This window comes from Lygodium microphyllum, chromosome 13, assembly GCF_053477565.2.
Source record: "Lygodium microphyllum isolate KBCC chromosome 13, Lygodium_microphyllum_v1.1.10, whole genome shotgun sequence".
NCBI lineage: Eukaryota > Viridiplantae > Streptophyta > Polypodiopsida > Schizaeales > Lygodiaceae > Lygodium > Lygodium microphyllum.
Genome location: NC_141147.1, coordinates 12518225 through 12540035, shown reverse-complemented (window position 1 = coordinate 12540035; position 21811 = coordinate 12518225). Strand labels below are relative to the sequence as shown.

Sequence of the window (21811 nt, the reverse complement as noted above, 5' to 3'; positions counted from 1 at the left end):
AGGCATAGGTGCCTTCACCCCCAATAGGAGAGAGAGAGAGAGAGAGAGAGAGAGAGAGAGAGAGAGAGAGAGAGAGAGAGAGAGGAATCAATGGAAGAGAAGGTTTTGTAGGGGGAAAGAAAGAATGAGGGGAGACAATGAGAAAATTGAAATATAGTGTGTGACGAAGAAGTGTTCGCTTCCCTCACAACACCACTTCATGACAACAAAGCACACAAGGAACATGTGAGAGAGAGAGAGAGAGAGAGAGAGAGAGAGAGAGAGAGAGAGAGAGAGAGAGAGAGAGAGAGAGAGAGAGAGGACACACACATAAATACTCATATGCAATATATTCAGTCTTAAATCTCTCCATTCTTTTCCATCTTTCTCCCTCTTTAAAGTTTCTCATGACTCTCTCTTTTATCTCGATCCCCTCAAAAACATTGTGTTTTCACATTCCATGTTTGCAAATGAAAGAGTAAGATAAACTCAAGGGATGTTGAACCCCAACCATACTCACTTAGTATGCCTATCGATGAGCTTGCCTACATAAAAAAATAAAAAGAAAATACGTTAATTATGGAAAGAAAGGCAATCCTCCATCTCTCTCTCTCTCTCTCTCTCTCTCTCTCTCTATCTCTCATATGCACTTTAGGGCAACACACCTTCCAATCCATACATCTAGTGCATGCACATATAAGGACCCCCCTCTCACATTGTTTAAACCTTACATATTACACACACATGCACCCATAAAGTCAAAATAGAAAGTAAATGTTACTCTTACCTAGTCTAAGATTGATATCTTCTCTTATCCTTAAGACATCTTAATGGGGTCTTAATAGAGTCACTTGGTGATGGAGCCTTAGTCAAAATGGGTACTTTTGTGGAATGTAGTACATTAGAATGATATTGTTTGCACACTTTGACTCTAATGATTTGGTGCGATATTAGAACATTGACTAAAACATTGATGGGGTGGGGATGATACTCAATCACTTGAATGAGGTGAGGGAAACCCCATACTTGATTAGAGCTACATGCTAGTAATGATACCACATCATGAGTGCCAGAAATTGGTAAATACTTGAATTTCCCACATGTTTTTGACAAAGGAAAATTTAATACCCATCAACAAAGTGAACATGCTAATGGCTTCCCCATTTGTTTATTATCCACAATGGCCATTGTTTAGAGAGAGAGAGAGAGAGACCCTTCATAGGTTTGGTGACCTGGTTCAGGCGTCACCAAGCCAAACCTATGTGACTCCGTAAAGATTAAGTTTCCGGTAATTTCGCCCAAAGTAAGAGGATTTCCCAAAGGCAGACCATTCGAATTTCCCACACCTTGTTAAACACTTCTGTGAACAATGTTGTTAATGCTATGTTACTAGATTATTACGAGAAGGAGAAGCAGCCATGGCGGAGCCGTCTGCACACCCGCAGCCCCTTAGGATCCATCTCAGCCAGCCTCCTAGGGAGAGAGGCCCGGTCATCGTCTCTTGCCATGCAGAGAGGGACCGCGTTATGGTGAGTCGTCCTCCTCGTCCTCCTCGTCTTCCGCCTTTGCCGGGCCAGTTCACTCTCATAAGCGCCTTCCGCTTGCTTTGCTTGCAGGACGTCTTTAGGGTGGCCATCACTCGGGATGCGCCTCCTTCGGTTGTGGCTCTCCCTACGATGCAGGAGGCAGTGAAACCTCAGGTATGCCATTTTCAGACTTAGCTTTGTGTTTTGTGCAGGTTAATGAACGGTGTTTTTTGCTTGCAGAAGCAAACGATTCTCATCCAGGACGAAAACCAGCTCTTGGAGAATGGGCTTCGCACTCTTCTGCAGGAGCTCGTAGTAAGCACATGCTGCAACAATCGGGTTACTTTAACAACAAAAATCATACAGAATAGCTCAGTTTATAATCGAAGGATCCAGTATTTGATATTGTGTAGTCTGGTTGCCAATCTTTTCATTTCAATATTCTAAGAGTGTTTTCAAGAGGTTGCACAGGAGTCGGCATTCATGCAAGGTGTGCGTGATTATGAGAGGGAAACTGGAAAGCTGCTGAGCCCAAGTTATGTTCAAAATTGTATCTCAAACTCGAAGCAAGTAACATTTTGACAGAAGGTGTTGCAATCGACAAGAGAAAGGTGTATGATAGTTGGCGCTTGGATGATTGTTCATATTTGCACTCAAAGGCTGAGCAATAACTGAGAATTGAGGAATGCTCTTTGTAAAGCTAGAAGTTGGTCATGGAGCAACGGCTTAATGCCCTACTTCAGCTAAGGCACGTTGCATTCTAGAGGTTCCTCAAGGTTGAATCGTTGGATTGTGGGTGTTGATGACGCAATTTAGGCCAGTCAAGGTGCACAGTGGTGGGCCTCTTTTTCCATTTGGTGCTTCTAGTCCTCAAACCTTCCCTCACGTCCCTTATTGTTTTATTACTAACTCCAATTTTAGGTACCCTTAATACTCAAATGACGATCCTCTCCCTCACTCTCTTAGGAAAGTGACGCCATTTTTCTTGACTTTTGACTAGAGTCGTGGTAGTATTGTACATGTCATGGGTTTTTATGGGCATTTGATGGACAGTTTAGGCAGGCACATTTCTTCATTATGGCAGATTACTTTTTTCCAGGACAAATTGCATTTCAGGCCATTTATGAGCTGGCCACCAACTTGTCCATGTTATGGCTCATCCATAGTCTATATATTGTGTTTCTCTCCTCGAGTTGGATCATTAAATACACTCACTTTCTTGTTGGTGAGAGGGAGATTGGGTACACTCTAATGGCTGCCCATGTGAGAATGTGTAGATGATATTGAAGCATGGAAGAGAAAGCATAAACATTGAGAGAAAGAAAGAACACATGTAAAGAAGAATTTCAAAGTGAATAGGCAATGGAACACATGAACGCAAGAAATTCAAACAGAATGGGCAATGGAATACAAAGGTGAAGCATGATATGCAATACAATATCAATAGGGCACCGATACAATGATGACTAATAGTAGAACCTTGAGTCTCTCTCTCTCTCCAAGGATGCAAGATGATGCGGCACAACAATTGAGAGAGGATTGGAGCATATATAGAAGCCTGGACGAGACATGAGATATCTAGAGAAACCCTAAAAGCCTTAGAATGAGACATGAGACCATTGATGAAACCTTAAATGGGTCGCTTAGTTGCCTTTGGTTGGTGTCCTACTAAAGGCTAAACATAGTACCTAAAGCCTATGGTATGTACTAAATTGACATCGTCCCTTGGATCATGGGTAATCAATAGAATGAAATATACAATTTTGGAGAATATAGTATATACAGGCCACTAGGGACTACCACCATGTCCCATACCACAATAGTGATTTGCTAGAGGTTGTAACATCATAATATATACAAAAAATAATAAACAACTAGGACCATGGATGCTCGTGCAATGGGTGATCAAGCCATCACCAAGGTGACCAACATTTTTTGGGCCCATTAAATTTGGCTGACTTGCTCATACTTTTGGCCTATTTATTGCCAGGCATTTCCTCCATAGTCATTTGGAGCATCCACCATATGTAGGTCTTGTTGGTGTTGGTGCTCACAGCTAGTGACTTAGTGTTGAGTTTGTATTGTCTTGACTTAGTTATGCATTCCATTTCTCGAGCATTTCTTTTGTGAGTCCTTTTATAATGTTCTATTTTCTTTGTAGTGTTTCTCTTCTCTTGTGTTCGTGTAGTCTATTGCAGTGGGTTCTCATGCTTTCGTGTTTGCACCTACGTTTGATAGAGTTGGGATGCGGGCATGATGAAGAGCTTTAGTCACTCTTGCCCTTTGTCACTATGACTTGCGACACACATCTAACTTAATTCTCACATGTGCACAATTTAAGTATTATAGCTTAAGTGTTCAAGGAGCATTATGGTAAAAATTCACATCCTTGTGACAAACGATGGCACCACTGGGGCTAGAAAGTTGAAGAGGTCGGCATGGTCTTAGCCACTTGGCTAGAATCAAAGTTTGAATTTGATGGCAACAATGACTTGTTGGTGGAGTCATTTCTTCTTCTTCTCCTTCTTCTTTCATTGTGCCACTAGGTTCTTGCAATCCTTTTGGAGATGCCCCTTCTTATCACAATTGTAGCATTGACTTTTCTTCTTGTTCTTGTCACTCCTCTTTGAAGTTGCAAAAGCATCCTACTTGTTGCTAGGGTCCAAAGACTGAGATGGTAACCTCTTGTGTAGACATGAAGACCCCTCATACTCAAGCGGCATAGAGGTCATATGATCAAAATAGATAGGTGCCACCGATTTAAGAGCTTCTAACGCATTAGCTACACCATCAAACTTTGGAGACACACGTGTGGTGCGTGTGTGTAAATTAATGGCTTCTTCTATATTTAAAAGTTAATGTCAGTCGTGGATAATGGACCATGATGGACATAAATTTTGATGTTATGTTCATTTGCATTGTATAGCATCATGAATCATTATATGTTTGTGTTTGCCATATTACATGAGTCATACTCTAGATGTGTATAAAGTTTTATCGTTTTTCTGCATCTCAAATGAAAAATGTTTCTAACATTTTACAAAACTCAAGTGAAACCTATCTAAACTTGTTTCATACTTTTCATTTCAGAAGCCTCTAGTAAATATGAAAACGTAGGTCTTGCTGCAAAAACATAGGGTGGAACAGGCCACCTATGTTGGGGGTAAAGGCGCCTCCCCCGTGCCGCCCCGTGTATTACTACACTGACAGTACCCGCCACTGCACACTGCAGGTGGCGGGCGCCCGTCACGTCACTTTATTCTTTATTCTTTTAGTGACAGTTTGAATAAAGGAAGGCCCGGTCACACATTGTGACTGTTGGAGTTCCCATTTCTTGTCTCTCTCTTTCTTGCTCTTGCTCTCCCGCCATAGCTCGCGTGCAAGCTTCGATCCTTCTCACCTTTCAACTGGTATCAGAGCTTGGCATTCTCTTGCTCGAGCTCGACTCGGTGCTTCCCGACCTTCGCATCGACTCGCTTCACGCATTGGGTCTCCATCCCGGCAGCCATAGCCGACCTCTTGAGCTCCCGACTCTCCCCGGCTTCCTGAGCTCCATCCTGGCCTTCTTGAGCTTCATCAGGGCCTTGCCCTTGAGGTATTGCTTCAGCATTTGCAGGCATTTTGAGTGTATTCTCAGATTGAAACAGGGCAGGAACAAAGGGCAGCCACTCTTCTTGAGCTCCATAGCTCATATCTTCCCTCCCCTTTGCATTGGGCCTTCATGGCTTGGTATGTGCCTACCTTGGGCCATCATTGAGCCCCCCATTACCCCCTTTTCAGCCCATGTGGAGCAACAGCAAGTTCAGCACCAACAGGGCAGATTGCATCATTTTTTCCAGGCTGTGAGCACTCATCTACTTCAGCTCCACACTTGGCCATTGCTTCTTGCTCTCTACCTTGATCAAGAGGGCTATAGACTTCATGTTTGATGTCATTCAAGCTTTGGGTATTGGTCTTGATCTTTCGGGGCTGATTTCTTCAGATTTGGGACTGTCATAAACTGTCATAACAGGCTGAAAACAGGGCAGCACCATTGGCATTAGCATTTGTTGCTTATACTCCATTCCGGTTGTGCTATTTGATGCCCGTATGCGGTCTACATGATGCCTAGTGCCTTGGGAATGTATGCACATGATTATGCCATGATTTTGGCTTGAAATATTGGCTGATTTGGGACTGTTATTTACTGTTATACAGTGCTGGAAACAGGGCAGCCACACTTGGCATTGGCATTTAATGCTTATACTCTACTCCGATTACCTTGTTTGATGCCCATATGCGGTCTACTTCCTACCCGGATGTATTGGGGATGTATGCATTTGGTTTGACCATGATTTTGGCTTGAATTTGGGGCTGAAATCTACTGTTTAGAACAGTAAATACATGCTGGAATAACAGTGGGCTGAAGGTACTTTACATGCTTTGGCACTTACCTACCGATACCGGATGTATGCTTTGAGCTTTGGCATGATATCTCTGACATTTGGGGACGACTTGGAGCAAATGTATGAGATTATGGGATGCTTTTGAGCTTCGCATTAGCTCCGTCTTCACTGGCATTTGGACCGACTCGGCATGCTCGTGGACCGCCTATGCCTCATGTCTCTGCTTGACAGTTAGGCTTTTGCATTACATGCTTTGGTTCGTGACATATGCTATTTGGTTCGTGTATGCCATACCGACATTTGAAGCTTGGATTTGGATGTATTTGAGCATTCTCGGCTTACTTGATCACTGATCTTGGTTGCTATTTGGATGTCATTGAGTTGACCGAGAGCTTATTTGGGCTTATGTATTGCTTCATGGTTAATACGACCGGTGCTTCATGTATGTCATGCTCTCTCGGATGCGCTTGATGCATTGACAGGGTCACTTATCACTAGTGCTTTCTCTTGGGTTGTTTGAGCTTCTGAGCTCGCTTTGTACGCCTTTTGTGCCAGTGGGAGCATTTTACATGCTTTCTTGACCTTTGACAGTTGCATGCTATTGGAGCACTTACATGTATTTGGAGCAGTTTATGTCTTGAGCAGCTACATACACATTGAGACTTTGGGATCATACTCCGATCTTTATGGATATGCATTGATGTACTCTTGGTTCACAGGATGCTTATGAGCTGAGTCTCATATTTGGATCTTTCTCTTTGAGCAGATACCTATTTGTGTCAGGTTTTGGCAGTTACAGGAACACTTTGCCTAGAGTGTCTGGGGGTGTGCCTTTCACTGGCAGATGTTATTTTGACATGCTTGGTGTTGAGCTCATGTTCTTTTCACTGTCATTGGCCTTGCTTATGTCCGTTTCATGCCGGCTTTGGACCTAGCATTGTTTGCTTGACATTGGATCCTATTTTGGGACAGTTTGCTCTCTAGACTGCATACCTGCAATTTATTATAGCAAGCAGTTATTGGTGGACTGAGGTGTACTTTTCATGCTGAAATATCCTGATTTGGTGTACCGCACCTAGTACTAAGTGGGCAGGAACTTTTGGCACACTTTGCTCACCCTTTGGACCCCGTTTTGGTCATTTTTGGGCAGTTTCTGCAGTAAAACAGCAAGCAGTTTTGGACTGTTTGGGCATTTCCAGCCTGCATAATGGCGTCATCTTCGCATGATAGTGCCATCTTTAACATTACAAAGTTGGATGGTACCAACTACTCTTACTGGAAGAGTCAAATATGGCAGGTTTTGGTGCAGAAATCTCAGATTAAGCCACTTCGGTTGAGTGGGGAGCAGCCTGAAACTATGGACATTGACGACTGGCTTGAACTTGATGAGCTATGCAAGTCCACGATTGTATTGTCTCTCACTGAACAGGTACATTATAATGTATTTGAGGAAGCACAGAGTGCATGGGATCTATGGAATAAGATCAAGAATCTTTATGATAAGAAAAGTCCGGCGAGTCAGATGTACTGGTTGAAGCAGCTTATGGATCTGCGCATGAAGGATAATGCGACTATGTCTGCTCACTTGAGCCAGTTCCATGCTATACTGAAGAACCTGACTTCGCAGGATATCACCTTTGGAGAGGAAGTAACTCCTCTTTTCTTGCTTGGAACTCTGAATGATTCATGGGATGTATTCCGCACTGCTCTTTGTGCCTCTAGTGCTACTCTAAAATTGGCAGATGTTGAGAGTGCTCTTCTTCAGGAAGAGGTGAATCGCAAAAACTTGGATGCCTCTCGTGGTAGTCATGCTTTGACAGTTAGAGGCAGGAATGACAGGTATGACCGTGGTAATGGCCGAGGCCGTGACTCGCAGAAGGGTCGGTCTAAATTTCGTGGTGGCAAGTCGCGTAGTAAGTCGCGTGGACGCAATGCAAATGTCACTTGTCATCATTGTGGGAAAAAGGGCCATATTAGACCACAGTGTCATGAGTTACGCAATGAGAAGCGCAAGGATAAGGGGAAAGATAAAGTGCAGGAGAAGTCCTCTGATCGCAGCATAGTACCTGCGAAGTCCAACGTCAAGATTGAGGAAATTAATGTCACGCAGACTGAAGAGTCCGATGGTGGTGATGAGTTTATACTTGCAGCTAGTTCTTCTGATGCTTCACACTTGACTGAGACACCTAGTATGTATGCACAGTGCTGGTTATTGGATTCAGGTGCGTCCTTCCATGTGACGCCTTACCGTGAGTGGTTTCACTCTTACCGTACTGTATCTGGATCAGTCAAACTTGGAGATGATAGGTCTCTTGATATTGTGGGCTGTGGAGATATTCAGTTGCAGTTTTCCACTGGCAGTTCCTTTTTGCTCAGGGATGTACGTCATGTACCTGCGCTTACGGGTAGTCTTATGTCTGCAGGACAGTTGGATGATGCAGGATTTCATGTCTGTTTTGGGGATTCTACCTGGAAGATTACCAAAGGCAGACTTGTGCTTGCTAGAGGCGCCAAGGCTGGCAGCCTCTATCCTCTTGTTGTATCTGGGTCTTCTGTAGACCATGTTTTGGCAGTGGGCTCTATCCCACATGTATCACTTTGGCATGCCCGTTTGGGGCATATGTCTTTGAAAGGAATGAAAATGTTATCTGGTTTGCAGTATCTTCCGCCTTTGGATTATGCATGTTTTGACTCGTGTGATCATTGTCTTTATGGTAAGCAGAATAGGTCTACGCATAAGAAATCGGGTAGGCCACGCATGAGTGAGCCCTTGGCATTGGTGCATTCCGATGTTTGTGGGCCTATGCCTTGCATGTCTATGGGTGACGCGAAGTACTTCGTTACCTTCATTGATGATTTTTCTAGGAAAGTGTGGGCTTATCCCATAAAGCAGAAGTCCGATGTCTTGGCAATTTTTCAGAGATGGCTTGCTCTTGTTGAGAACCAGACTGGGTATAGGCTGAAATGCCTTAGGACAGATAATGGGGGAGAATATGTCTCGTATGCTTTTGAGCAGTTTTGTGATGACAGGGGTATTAAGCGTCAATTGACCGCCCCTTACACCCCACCCCATAATGGTTTGGCTGAGCGCATGAACAGGACTATTCAGGATCGTGTCCGCTCTATGCTTAGCCATGCAGGCCTACCCCCGAGTTTTTGGGCTGAGGCAGTTAGTACGTCAGTGCATGTCATAAACCGATCGCCTTCCAGTGGATTGGATTTCCAGGTTGCAGAGGAAGTTTGGGCTGGTAAGCCACCCTCTTATGCGCATCTCCGTGTCTTTGGATGTGAGGCATTCTGCCATGTGCCCAAGGACAAGAGGAGTAAATTGGATCCAAAGAGCATTAAATGCATATTCCTTGGCTATGGTGAGTCAGGAGAGATGGGCTATCGCCTATGGGATCCGCAGGCGCGGAAAATAGTACGCAGCCATGATGTCGTCTTCCATGAAGACAAGATGCACAGGCAGCCTAAGAAGGTGGTTGAGATCCGCAGAGTGATCTTTCAGGAGGAGCCTAAAGCTCCAGCACAGCCAGTAGTACAGCCTGCAGCAGTTCCTCCACAGGGCCAGGATGTTGGACAGGTAGTTAGACAGGCAGTAGAGCCTGCGGTGAGACGGTCTGCTAGAGATAGACGTCCACCTGACAGATTTCAGCCCTCTATGCATTATGTTTTGGTTACAGATGCAGGAGAGCCTTTCACTTATGATGAGGCTATGCGCAGGGGTGACAGTCACTCCTGGGAGAGGGCTATGCAGTCTGAGATAGACTCCCTGCATAAGAATGAGACTTGGGATTTGGTTGCCTTGCCTAAGGGCAAGAAGGCTTTGCCATGCAAGTGGGTGTACAAGCTGAAAAGTACCCCTGGACACCCCAAGCCGGCATACAAGGCTAGATTGGTAGCAAAGGGTTTTAAGCAGGAACATGGTGTGGACTTTGATGAGGTCTTCTCTCCTGTGGTTAAGATGACCACCCTGCGCTTAGTCTTGGCTTTGGTTGCACAGCTTGACTTAGATCTATATCAGATGGATGTCAAGACGGCTTTTCTACATGGGGACTTGCATGATGAGATCTATATGGATCAGCCTAAGGGCTTTGCAGAACCTGGCAGGGAGCACCTAGTGTGCAAGTTGAAGAAGAGCTTGTATGGCTTGAAGCAGGCACCTAGGGAATGGTATCATAAGTTTGATGCCTTTATGCAGTCACAGGGCTACAGCAGGAGTGCTATGGATCCGTGTCTTTACACGAAGAAAGCCCGTGATGGCAGTTTGCTTATCTTGGTACTCTATGTTGATGATATGCTGATAGTAGGGAAAGCTCATGATGAGCTGGATGCTCTTAAATCTCAGCTAAAGAAGAGCTTTGAGATGAAGGATTTGGGACAGGCCTCACATATACTTGGGATGCGCATTAAGCGCGATATGCATCAGGGACTTTTGTATCTCTCACAGCGGGAGTACATTCATAAAGTCCTTGAGCGCTTCCGCATGCAGGACGTAAAGCCTATTGGCTGTCCATTACCTTCTTATGTGAAGGTATCACAGGCCGATTGTCCACAGACAGATGAGCAGAGGGCCGAGATGGCCAAGATCCCTTATGCATCAGCCGTGGGCAGTTTGATGTATGCCATGATAGCCACTCGTCCAGATATTGCACATGCAGTTGGTGTTGTGGCACGCTATATGGCTACACCTGGCATCAGACATTGGGATGCCGTGAAGGGTATCATGAGGTACCTGAAGGGCACATCAGATATGTGTATTTGCTATGGCAGCCAGGATACAGGGGTCGTGGGGTACACTGACTCCGATTATGCAGGACATGCAGATAGTAGGAAGTCCACTTCTGGCTATGTATTCACCTATGCTGGAGGGGCTATCTCTTGGATGTCCAGGGTTCAGAAGTGTACGGCTTTATCTACCACTGAGGCCGAGTATGTTGCAGCCACTGAGGCTTGCAAGGAGGCCATATGGTTAGGCCGTCTAGTTGCTGACCTTGGGATTGATGCTACACCTACACTGCATTCGGATTCTATGAGTGCCATTCAGTTGGCTAAGAATCCGGTCTTCCATGCGAAGACGAAACACATTGAGGTGAGGTATCACTTCATACGTGGTGTCGTGGAGGACAGGTCTGTTGACCTTGTCAAGATCTCCACTGACGAGAATCCTGCAGATTTGCTCACGAAGAGCCTCACTACTGAGCGCTTTGCCTTCCTCAGGAGGTTGATGGGCGTTGGATGAGATGTCACCTTTCCTCACCTATGTACATTTGTACTGTCTTTTTTTTTCTTTTCTCTCTCACTAGGGCAGATTCGCCTTTAAGTGGGAGGTTGTTGGGGGTAAAGGCGCCTCCCCCGTGCCGCCCCGTGTATTACTACACTGACAGTACCCGCCACTGCACACTGCAGGTGGCGGGCGCCCGTCACGTCACTTTATTCTTTATTCTTTTAGTGACAGTTTGAATAAAGGAAGGCCCGGTCACACATTGTGACTGTTGGAGTTCCCATTTCTTGTCTCTCTCTTTCTTGCTCTTGCTCTCCCGCCATAGCTCGCGTGCAAGCTTCGATCCTTCTCACCTTTCAACCTAGTTGCTGAAAAGTGCAGCCCAACTGTAGGAATTGTTGCTTGGGCTTGCTTGGATCAGGTGAGTAGCAAATGCAAGTTGTTGGAGCAGTCTACGGGCGATCAGAGCTTGCAACAGCAGTCAAATACAACCAGTAGCACTAGGACCAATAGACACAGGTTTTGATACCATGTCAGAAAAGTGTGGAGCAACGGAAGCAAAGAGAGGGAGAAAGCAAAACTTGTAGTCAGAGGTTGAGTATCAATGTCTCCAACCCAATCAGAGTCACTTCAACTTGCAAGAGTGACTCCCTTTGTATATGTGATCCCATAGGATTGAGTGCTCTGTAATACTGCAAAACATGGAGTATAGCTCTTCAGTGAGCTTGCAATAGACTCTTCATGAAATAAGAGAGTAGAGCTAGTACATAAGAGATGTTCGGTCTTCTATGAATGAGCCAAATAAAGGAGCCAATAAGGCACCGATAGTGAGTGGAATTTGGAAGCTGATCACCTACTATAGAAAGCTTGGACTTAGGGTCCAGGCAGCATAAAATCAGCTTGCAGGAAGCCATTCCAAACTTTGAGAGTGGATATCCAAATTTGTTATTCAAACTATTGATGTAAAATGTGTTACATACGGACCAACTCGTGCATGTGGTTACTAGTAAAAATAATGTCATCTACATAAAGGATGACAAGAAGACACACTAGACCATCCCTCCGAAACTAGTGGTTGCAGTCATGATCTGATTGACAATAGCTGCTTTGAAGAAAGAACCAATCTATACTCTAGTACCGAGCCTTGGGAGCTTGCTTCAAGCCATAGAGGGCCTTTCACAAGTGATACACGTGGTCCTCCTTACTAGGCTAGAGACACTTGATCAACATAGGTCTCCCCTTGAAGAATGTTGTTCAAGAACGGGGACTTCACATCCATTCAATACATGGGCTAGTGGTGGTGGACTGCAAGAACCAAAATAGCTTGAATGGTATATCCAATCATGCTCTTTGTGCAAATCCTCGGCAATGAGCTTTGCCTTGCTCTTGTCCTAGGTGCTATTAGCTAGGTACTTGGTCTTGTAGACATAGTTCACACTAATCACCTTCCATTTTGTTGGACGTTGAACCGGCCCCAAAGTCCCATTCTACTTGATAGAATAGAGCTCATCGTAATAGCATTACGACAAACATCCTAAGCCAAGGCCTCTTCAGTAGTGGTTGTAAAAAGATGACGTATTGGCGAGATAGTCGGGTTTGCGGGGAGGAACATGGAATGAACTCGGCAAACATGGAGAAGAGAAGAGAAGAGAGAAGAAACTCTGATCAATGGAATGATGAAGTTTTGAATCATGGAGTGAATGTGATACAAGGGAACAAGGGTGCTGTAGCACAAGGAAGATGATGAAGACAGCCATGAACCATGAACCGCAATGTCCTCCTGAAGGGGTGCGAGCACAGTGGAGAGGCTGGAGAGAAGAGGTGATGGATTGAATGAATCAGCCATGAAGAATGAGTGACAAAGGCAGCCTATAAATAGGCAAGAGATTGTCTAGGGTGGCGCCCAAAGGGAGGGCGTCGACTATCTAGGGTGGCGCCCCACTGTGGGTGCCTAGCCCCTTTTTGGGGCTGTCCACTGTGAAACCCTAAACGCAGAACGCAGAACGCAAACTGCATGTGAAGGGTTTCTCAACAATGGTAAGCTCTCTGTTCCCCAAGATCCGAATCATAAGGACATAATTCACACAAAGTGAATGCCCTTGCTTTTGTTGCAATTTGGTTGAATGACGTGACTCTCTAGTATCTTGAGAAAAGAGGTAACTCTTAACTCTTGTATTCATCTCTGTAACTATCAAGGAATCACATAGGGCTGCAGCCTTCTCATCGTGCAAGGGAGGCCAAGAAGCCTTCGGAACATGTGGTGCACGTGTATTTGAAAGAGGCTCTTCTTCATTGGGTGAAGAAGGATCCCCTTTTGACGACTCAACATCCCTTGAAGAAATATGAGGGGAAGGGGTAGAAATAGAAGGAGGAGGAGTTGGTAAAGATGGGGGAGGCAAAGAATGGGGAGGTGGGGGTGCTAAAGGAGAAGAAGGGCTGTTGAGAGGTATCATGGAAGGTAAAGGTGATGTTGAAAGTATAGGAGGGGGTGAAGTTGAACCAGATCCTCCTAAAGAAATGGTACCTGCCAGAAGTGGTGCAGCTTGGAAGCATAAACAAGTGTTGAAATAAACTGCTAAACACAAGATAGAAGAAAAAGAAAATGAAAAAGAAAACAAAAGAACACTGCAAAGGAAGAGAATTTAGAGATATGCTCGGGAAATGGAATCCATGTATGAAACATGAGAATGACACATACAACAATGAGTCATTGCTCCTAGGCATTGGCACCGGCTCCCTCTCTCCAGAGAACCTGTAGGTGATGATGATTTGAATGAGAAGGGAGCCAGATATATAAAGAAGAAAACAAACCAAGTGTTGAAAATAGAAAGGATTCATAAGAGATCTTTGTGTTCGTCAACAATGTCTCGCAGTAGCATACAAGACGATCCTATTAAAAATGCATGTGAACATATATGACCATGGATTCCCCACCTTTAGCTAGACCGCCAAAGTGTCCTCTCATTTGAGCTCGCACTAGGAGCCAATCCCGCTCTCAGCTCATCATGAACCTGGATGTCAATCCCAGCTCTAGGATTTGAACTTGCTACACTTCGGTCGATTTGTCAAGGATGTCCCACCCTGTATACCTGTATAGATGAGGTTCACTGACTCCATCTCACCACCCTCTCACACTCCCTTTCTAGCATCAGAGAGTCGTGAGGGATGACCGTATCATGTGGACTAGAAAGTAACAAACGAAGGGGCAGTCAAGGCTTTTCCTCGATTTGAAAAAGTAGATCGCTTTCATGCCTTGGATTGCTCCTTGGTCGTCCTTGGCCGGAGGATCGAAGTTGGAGTTGGAGGAAGAGGATGACCATAGGAGTCTACATCCCGCTTCTTCTTCTTATCCTTCTTCATTCGTGAGGTTGCTGACTTCTTATAGTCCTTTTGCAAGTGGCCCTTCTTACAATGATAACATTAGGCCTTCGACTTCTTCCTGTCACCCCTCTCTAAAACTGTAAAGGCCTCATTGGAACCTTCATAATGAGATGGAAGCCTCCTTGTAAACACAAAGTAAGTGCGTTAATATAAGTGTAACAAGTTACCCTTATATATTATAATATAAGTACAATTTTGGATGTTGGCCTTTTGAAAAATGGTTAATAAGGTTTATAGACACGCCCATAAGTTTTTTTTAAAAGTTCAAAAAATGCATTAATACATCCATCTATGGGCCTAATTCTTTGTAGTGTGATAACATGAAATCATGTGTATGCCTATTACGACTTGATATTGATATTGAGTGTGATGGACCAAGGACATATGTGTAAAGCTCACAGGTGTGGAAGATGTCATGCATCCGCAAAGCATTAGCCACTCTATCAAACTTTGGGGGGAGCTTGCAGAGTATCACTCCCAGGAGATGTATCTTTGGAAGGGTAGATTGCATGTGTGGAAGTTGGTCGTGTACTTGTGTAACACGTAGCAAAAATGATTGAATGGTGTCCTTCGGCTGAAACTTCATTTACTAAAGCTGTCCTTAAAGGGTCATTGTATGCATGGTAGAAGGTGTCTCGTGTTGAGCTAAAAATGCATTAGCATGACTTAAATATCCCCAAAACATGCGTAATTAATGAAGAAAATCTCTTATTTTTAAAAGAGATGCGATCCTAGAGAGTTATTGTGTCCCATATGCAAAACCCTAATTTGGGTGTCCCAAACTTTCTGTAAATAGGCATGCAGCCCACCACTCTCCCTCAATCTCGACTTTTACAAGTTTTAGGAGCCACAACTTTGCTGCCTACACCCCCTTCGCTGAGGACATTATGGTCGGAGCTTTCACCAGGCACTTGTTACCTTTGACGCTTGATTCTAGCCTTTCTCACGTGTTTGCTACTATCGTTAGGTCCCAAGAGCTGTAGCCTACAGTTGGATGCTGTCGCCACTTATGGTAGTTGTTACCATCATCCTCTTTCTCCTTTGAATGCTGCATTTTGGTTTTCTAGCTGCCGCCCTGACATTCTCTCATCTCTGTTTGCTGTGTTTGGATCCAACAGCTGTTGTGCAGATTTTCTCTCTCCTTAGGTACTTGCGTTTTTAGTGTTTCTCTTTCGTGCATTGCCGTCTATATTAGATCCAACCTTCCTTGGTTGCATTTGTTGGTGTTCGACACTTAGGCTGCCTTTGTTGCAATTCAAGATCCGTTTGGAGTACATCACACTTTATAGCTCGTAACCTCAGCCTTGAATCTAGAGATATGAGAGTTCGAGGTTCAATATTCACTGCATAGTGTGTTTGCTGCATGAGCACTGTATATTCATTATTCATTCACTTTATTATTCATTGTGTTCACTATCTTTGAGTTTTTGAAATCCTAACTTTAATTGTGTTTTGAGTTTATCAATTTGTACTTTGTCGTACGATTGGTTTCATACTTTTTGCATTTAGAGTATTTCTTTACATGATATTAGAGCTAGGTGCTCTTTAAGAAACCTTGATCTTTGATCGGAAAGCTCATTTACGAAAGGAGGAACGACTGAAGGGTTAGATGACTTTGAAGACATTTACAACACTACTTCAATCTCCATAGCCAAACATGGACAAAAGCAATCAGGAGTGGGCCTCTTAGCTTACTATTGCTTGATCTAATATGGGTGGAGAATCGTTGGACTATCATGGAGTCCACAGACCATATCAGATTTGTGTTGTTGAGTATGATCTTATCCTTATGCATAGGGCTCAATAGGAGGTTGAAGATAAGCTTGAGTGTTTTACTTTAGATTTGGTGCAGAAAACTAATGAACTTGTAGGACCTTTAGAATCTCCTCTACGGACCATCCGTAAGTGGAACTTGGCTCAGATTACACATCACTTCGACAGAACTACTTTTTTCCAATGCCAAGTATGAACCCTATTATTTCAGATTTAATGCCAATTGATTTTGTATTTTTTGTTGCATTGGGAGATGCTCATCAAGAAGAGACTCTTCAAAACAAGCTTTGGTTTGTGAGTAATGAGAAAGATGGGTATTTCTTCGTGATTTTATTTCTCATGGTCAATATGGAGTAGGTGCATCTTCATCTAGTCCATTTAATGACAAAAGGAACCTATGATGTTTCCCACAATAACATCTATCACAAATCCATTTGTGCTCCTACGGATCTCTTTCTCATCTTTTGCTGCACATTCCTTTCAGCCTCCATTAAGTACACCTATGCTTCCACAACACACTATGCGGGGGGGGGGGGGGGGTCCTTCATTAGCATAGCCTTTAAGACTCCTTTTTTCTCTTATTCAAGTGGTGTCCATGTGATAAGAGCTCATCCTTCCATACGTACACTTTTGAGTTTTTCCCTTTCAGACAGTCTTTGAGTGTGGATCATTTGGTATCGCAGTTTGTCTCTATGGCATTATCTAGTGGACCATCCGATCAGTTTGTAGTGTCCCAGCTTACATTTGGACAAGGCTATCATGTCCTAGTATCTTCACCTACACCTATGGCATCATATGGACCTATGTTTGTTTAAATACCTTAGCAGTAATCGGCACTCACTGGACATCAACAATCTATTTTTGGTGATCCATCTTTACCCCCTCCTTCTTATTCACCACCACCACCATCATCTTATCCTCCATCTTATCCCATCTATCCATCTTTACAGACACATCATGGTTCTAGTATCTCATCCGCCAAGCATATATCTAATGATAAGAGTTGTTTCAATGGGTCAAAATACACCACTTGGTCAAATTTAATGAGGCATATCTTAGACTCTCAAAACCTATGGGATTTATGCAAGGGTTGCAACTCCAACTTGATACCGCCCTTGTTTCATACGAGGTTGTCCGCTCATGGAAGGCTCATAACGTGCCTGCTATTGTCGAGCTTATGCAGGGCTTGTTGCTTGAGTTTCACTCTCAGCTTCAGTGTTTCGACTTGGCATTTGAGCGTTGTCACACTTGATTGATTGCTATGCAACTCGGGATAGGATCCGTTGCATCAATTTAGATCATAAGCTCCAAAATTTCAAAATCACCAACAAAGATGCTTGAAAGTCAAGTTGGCTGAGAATTGGCATATTCTCGTCGAGTTATCAACCACTGGGGTTGCTAAGTCCTTTGATGTTCAGGTTACTTTGTTTCTTAATAAACTGCCAAGAAAATATTTCCATTTTGTGTAGCAGGTGATTTCATAGCCTCAAATGCCCACATTTTATGTGTTTGAGTGTCAGTTGTTGCATTATGCACGGTGGTTCAATCAATTTCATAATACGTCTTTGATAGAGAGGGCTCTAGTTGCATCTTCTCAGAGGGGGCAATAAGGCAAGAGAGCACAAAACACAAAACTCAAATCAAAATCAAAATCACAATAGGGCTAGTAAATCCCAAGGAAACAATCAATTAAAACTAAGACCAGGATGACAGAATGTATCTAAAAAGAATAAACGTTCTCAACATTGTCAAAAGGCTGGCCATTATGATGTCGAGTGTCGATCTAAGGCAAGAGATACACAACCAAAATCTAAGAATTAATTCTTGCACCCTAGTCGGGTAATCCCTAACAAGGGAAGCAGGGTGGTTGCAACCTTGAGCAGAGGTAGTGGAGAGGCCAGACTCACACTGCCATCGATCCGTCATCACAGTCAGCGAGCTACACAACTCCAGAGGGTTTGTCTGATTGGTCTGCAAAGGTCCACATTGTTTGCTTAGAGAAATCAAATGCAAGTCTTATTCACATCTGCGAGTTGCCTCATGATGAGGTGCTTGCAGAGACCCACTCTTCACAATTGAGTATGTTGTTGAGAAACCCTTCACTCTTCACTCCTAGTCTGCGTCTTTGCGTTTCTGCATTTTGCGTTTAGGGTTTGTAGCCCCAAAAAGGGGCGCCACCCTAGATTGATTGTGCCCATTTATAGACCACTTTCTCATTCATTCTTTCCAGCTGATCCTTCAATTCATCACTCCAACTCTCTCTCTGTCAGTCTTTTGATAGTCTCCTTCCATCACCTTCATCTCCTACCATTAGGCGCCAGCCTCCACCATCTTTGGAGCTGTGTTTTGGTGGCTACCAACAATAGCAAGTGACATGCCATTACCCACGCGAACTGAACCATAGATAGTGCGGTAGGAGTGAAACCACTTCCACAGACCTGGGTCTAGATCTTGCTTTGTTGAATGATGTTTATCATGTCCCCTAGCTTGGGGTGAACTTGTTCATTCAGCAACTTTGCCAGCTAGGGCGAGTAGTTTTCCTCACAGTGACCATAGTTGAGGTCCTAGACTCCTAGGTTGGTTTAGTGACCACATGACCTACTTTCTTATTGAGCCGATTGCTGATGATTCGGAGTTTCATTAATTCTATGCTCTGGCCACTATATAGGAGTCTACGAACATTGAACGTTTTTGGCATTTTCGCTTAGGATATCTTGGCTATGACTCTCTTTATGAGTTGCCTAGGGGATGGTTGAGGGCCTTCCATGCCTAAAACTATCTCGAGAGGTGTGTAAAGCATGTGAGCTAGGTAATTGATATACATGTGGGTATACTTCCTTAAGCACAAATCTAATGCTTTTACTTATTTCAGTTCTTGGGTGTTGTTGGTCCATAACCAGAGTGGTCATCGTGTGGGTACTATGAGGAGTGACTCTCGTGGCGAGTTTACCTCCCATGAGTTTCGTGATTTTCTACAGGAGCAGGGCATTACACGCCAGCTCACCTCTATCAACTTCCTGTACAGAATGGAGTCGTAGAGTGTAAGGAAGTGGATTGTCCAAAATATGGCACGCTCTATGTTGTTCGTAGCAGAGCTCCTTGAGTGTCTTTGGGTTGAGACTTTTAACACTTCAGTGTACTTTCTCAACCGATGCCCAATTGCAGCCGTCCCTAAAAATACTCCGTACGAGGCATTTTTTGGCTCTCAGCTTGTTATTTCTCACTTCAAAGTTTTCGGTCCATGGAAAAGGAACTGGACAGTATTGATTGGAATGAGACTGAGGCCCTGGTGGATCGTCCTAGTCACAAGGTCATTGGAACGAAGTGGATCTTTAGAATCAAGCTAAAGGTTGATGGTATTTAGACAAATATAAGGCTCGCCTTGTAGTGCAAGGTTTCAGGCAAAAGCATGGCATTGACTATGAAGAAATCTTCGAACCTACTGCTTGGTTGACATCATTTCGTCTATTGATTGCTCTCGCTGCTCACCACGATTGATTGATCTATCAAATGGACATTTAAAGTGTCTTTTTGAATGGTTTTTTGGAGGAGGAAGTCTATATGGAGTAGCCTCCCAACTTTTCTTTTGTTGATTGGACTGACAAGGTATTTTGCTTGTGGAAAGCTTTTTATGGGTTGAAGTAAGTGCTAAGGTCTTGGTACTAAAGGATAGACGAGGTTTTACAGACTCATGGATACCATTCTGTTAGCCTGCTCTTTTTCAGTCTTAGTCTGTCATCTCCTGGTTGTGAGCTCCTGTCAGAGTCTGACAGGAGACAGAGGAGCTCTGTCAGTGTGTTTTTGTGGCTGCCTTAGTCAGCATGCAGCCCTGGGTATTTTACAGCCCAAACTGGGCTGTTTTTGGGCTGACTGCCCATTTTTTTGGGCAGTCGGCCAGATCTGGCCATAGTCGGCCAGATCTGGCTGGTCGGCCAAATCTGGCCAGGTCGGCCAGTTTGCTGGCCTGGGGGCTATTTATAGCAGCCCCCCCAGTCAGTCCAGCAGTTGCTCTCTGCAGGTACAGCACTGCTCCCTCCGTCTCCGTCTCCGGCATTGGTGCTGCCTCTGCCTCCAATCTGTCCTGGTTCCCTCACTGACGCTCCAGGCTGCGTGCAGGGACTGTTCTGTCCATTCCAGTGTATTCAGCATTCATCTCAGTCAGTGCAGACATTCTTCCTTCATTCTCTGCTTTCTCTCTCCTCTCCTCTGTGTTCGTGTTCTTCTTTTGCTGCGCACTCTCACATGGTATCATCGCCTGATTGAGAGCACGGAGGACGAGCGAAATACCTTACTGCTGCTGCGAACAGATCCATCACAGCCAGGCGACTGCTACAGGAGGCTGTTCAGCCTGCGTTTGCTGTCCACGCTGACTGCAGGGGCTGCCACGTCATCCAGTGACGCAGCAACCTTGTGTTTGCAGCCAGGCGGCCTATCCTGCTGCTGGGCGACCTCCCTACAGGCTGCGTTTTGCTGCTCTGCAGGTCGCTTCCACTCCTGGCGGCACTTTTCCTGCAGGCGACCTCTGTCTGGGCTGGTTCCTGGTGCTGGTGGTCTCTTTTCTGGTGTTCGTCATCAGATCTATTTGCGTTTTGCAGATCCAGGTGTTTGTAGGCACTCCCTGCCTGCGTCTTGGTGGTTGGTGACCACATTGCTACTCCTATTTCGACAGCGGCACAACTTTCTTTGGTATTTTTGCAGATTGGAAGATGTCTTACCAGTTTTCAGGCTTTGAAGACTCAGAGGCTGAGCTTCTCTCTCATCATTTCTTTGAGCGGAGGCGGGATTATCGTGACGTGCGACATCGGGAGGAACCTCCTCGCACTCGTCCTTCTTCAGTCCATGCATCTCAGAGGGTTCCATCTACTGCGAAGGTTTCTTCAGTGAAGACTGCATCAGATGTGCGGATGCCTTCCTTGATTCCCTCTATACAGGTGCTGATTCTCCCTTCCTTTCCGAAGGAAGATAAGTTGGATGGTTCCAACTACTCCCTATGGTCATGCAAGGTGGCTTGCATCCTTGATACATTTGACCTTTGGGAGCTTGTTTCTTCGCCCATTGACCGACCCCCCGTGGATTCGTTCGATGGCACCTCTATGGACTGTGCAGCCTTATGGGATAGGCTCAACTCACGAGCCCGTTCCTTTCTTTTTATGAGTCTACATGATTCTGTCCTTGTACATGTTCACAGGTTCAAGACCGCGGCGGAAGTATGGACAAAGCTTGCGTCTTTGTATCAGCACAAGACATTTGCCCACAAGATTTCCCTGGAGAAGAAGTTGCGGATGCTCAGTCTTGATGGTTCTTCTTCCATGAAGGAGCACATCACGAAGATGGAGGATATGCGAGGCGAGCTAGCCTCTCTTGGTCGTTTGATATCATCTGAGGATATGGCGATGATTCTGTTGACTCAGCTGCCATCACCCCGTTATGATGTCTTCTACACCAGCCTCATCACTTCGAGGACCCGTGAGACACTCCTATGGGAGGAGCTTTTCCCGCTTGTCTTGGAGCATGACGAGCGACTCAAAGAGGTGGGAGCCAGT

The 21811-nt window shown here is 44.7% G+C and overlaps 1 protein-coding gene across 3 annotated transcripts in view; it reads left to right on the top strand.

Moving 5' to 3' along the window:
* The first annotated feature begins 1200 nt into the window (after positions 1-1200).
* Positions 1201-21811, top strand: part of THO1 (nuclear matrix protein-like protein) — a 91777-nt gene continuing 71166 nt past the window's right edge. For 2 of the 3 annotated variants that reach the window (XM_087690762.1, XM_087690764.1), the window contains exons 1-3: positions 1295-1508; positions 1596-1679; positions 1746-1820. In XM_087690762.1, coding sequence (XP_087546888.1) covers positions 1398-1508; positions 1596-1679; positions 1746-1820 — 270 coding nt within the window. In that variant the 5' untranslated portion in view covers positions 1295-1397. The other variant, XM_087690763.1, reaches the window with a different exon arrangement.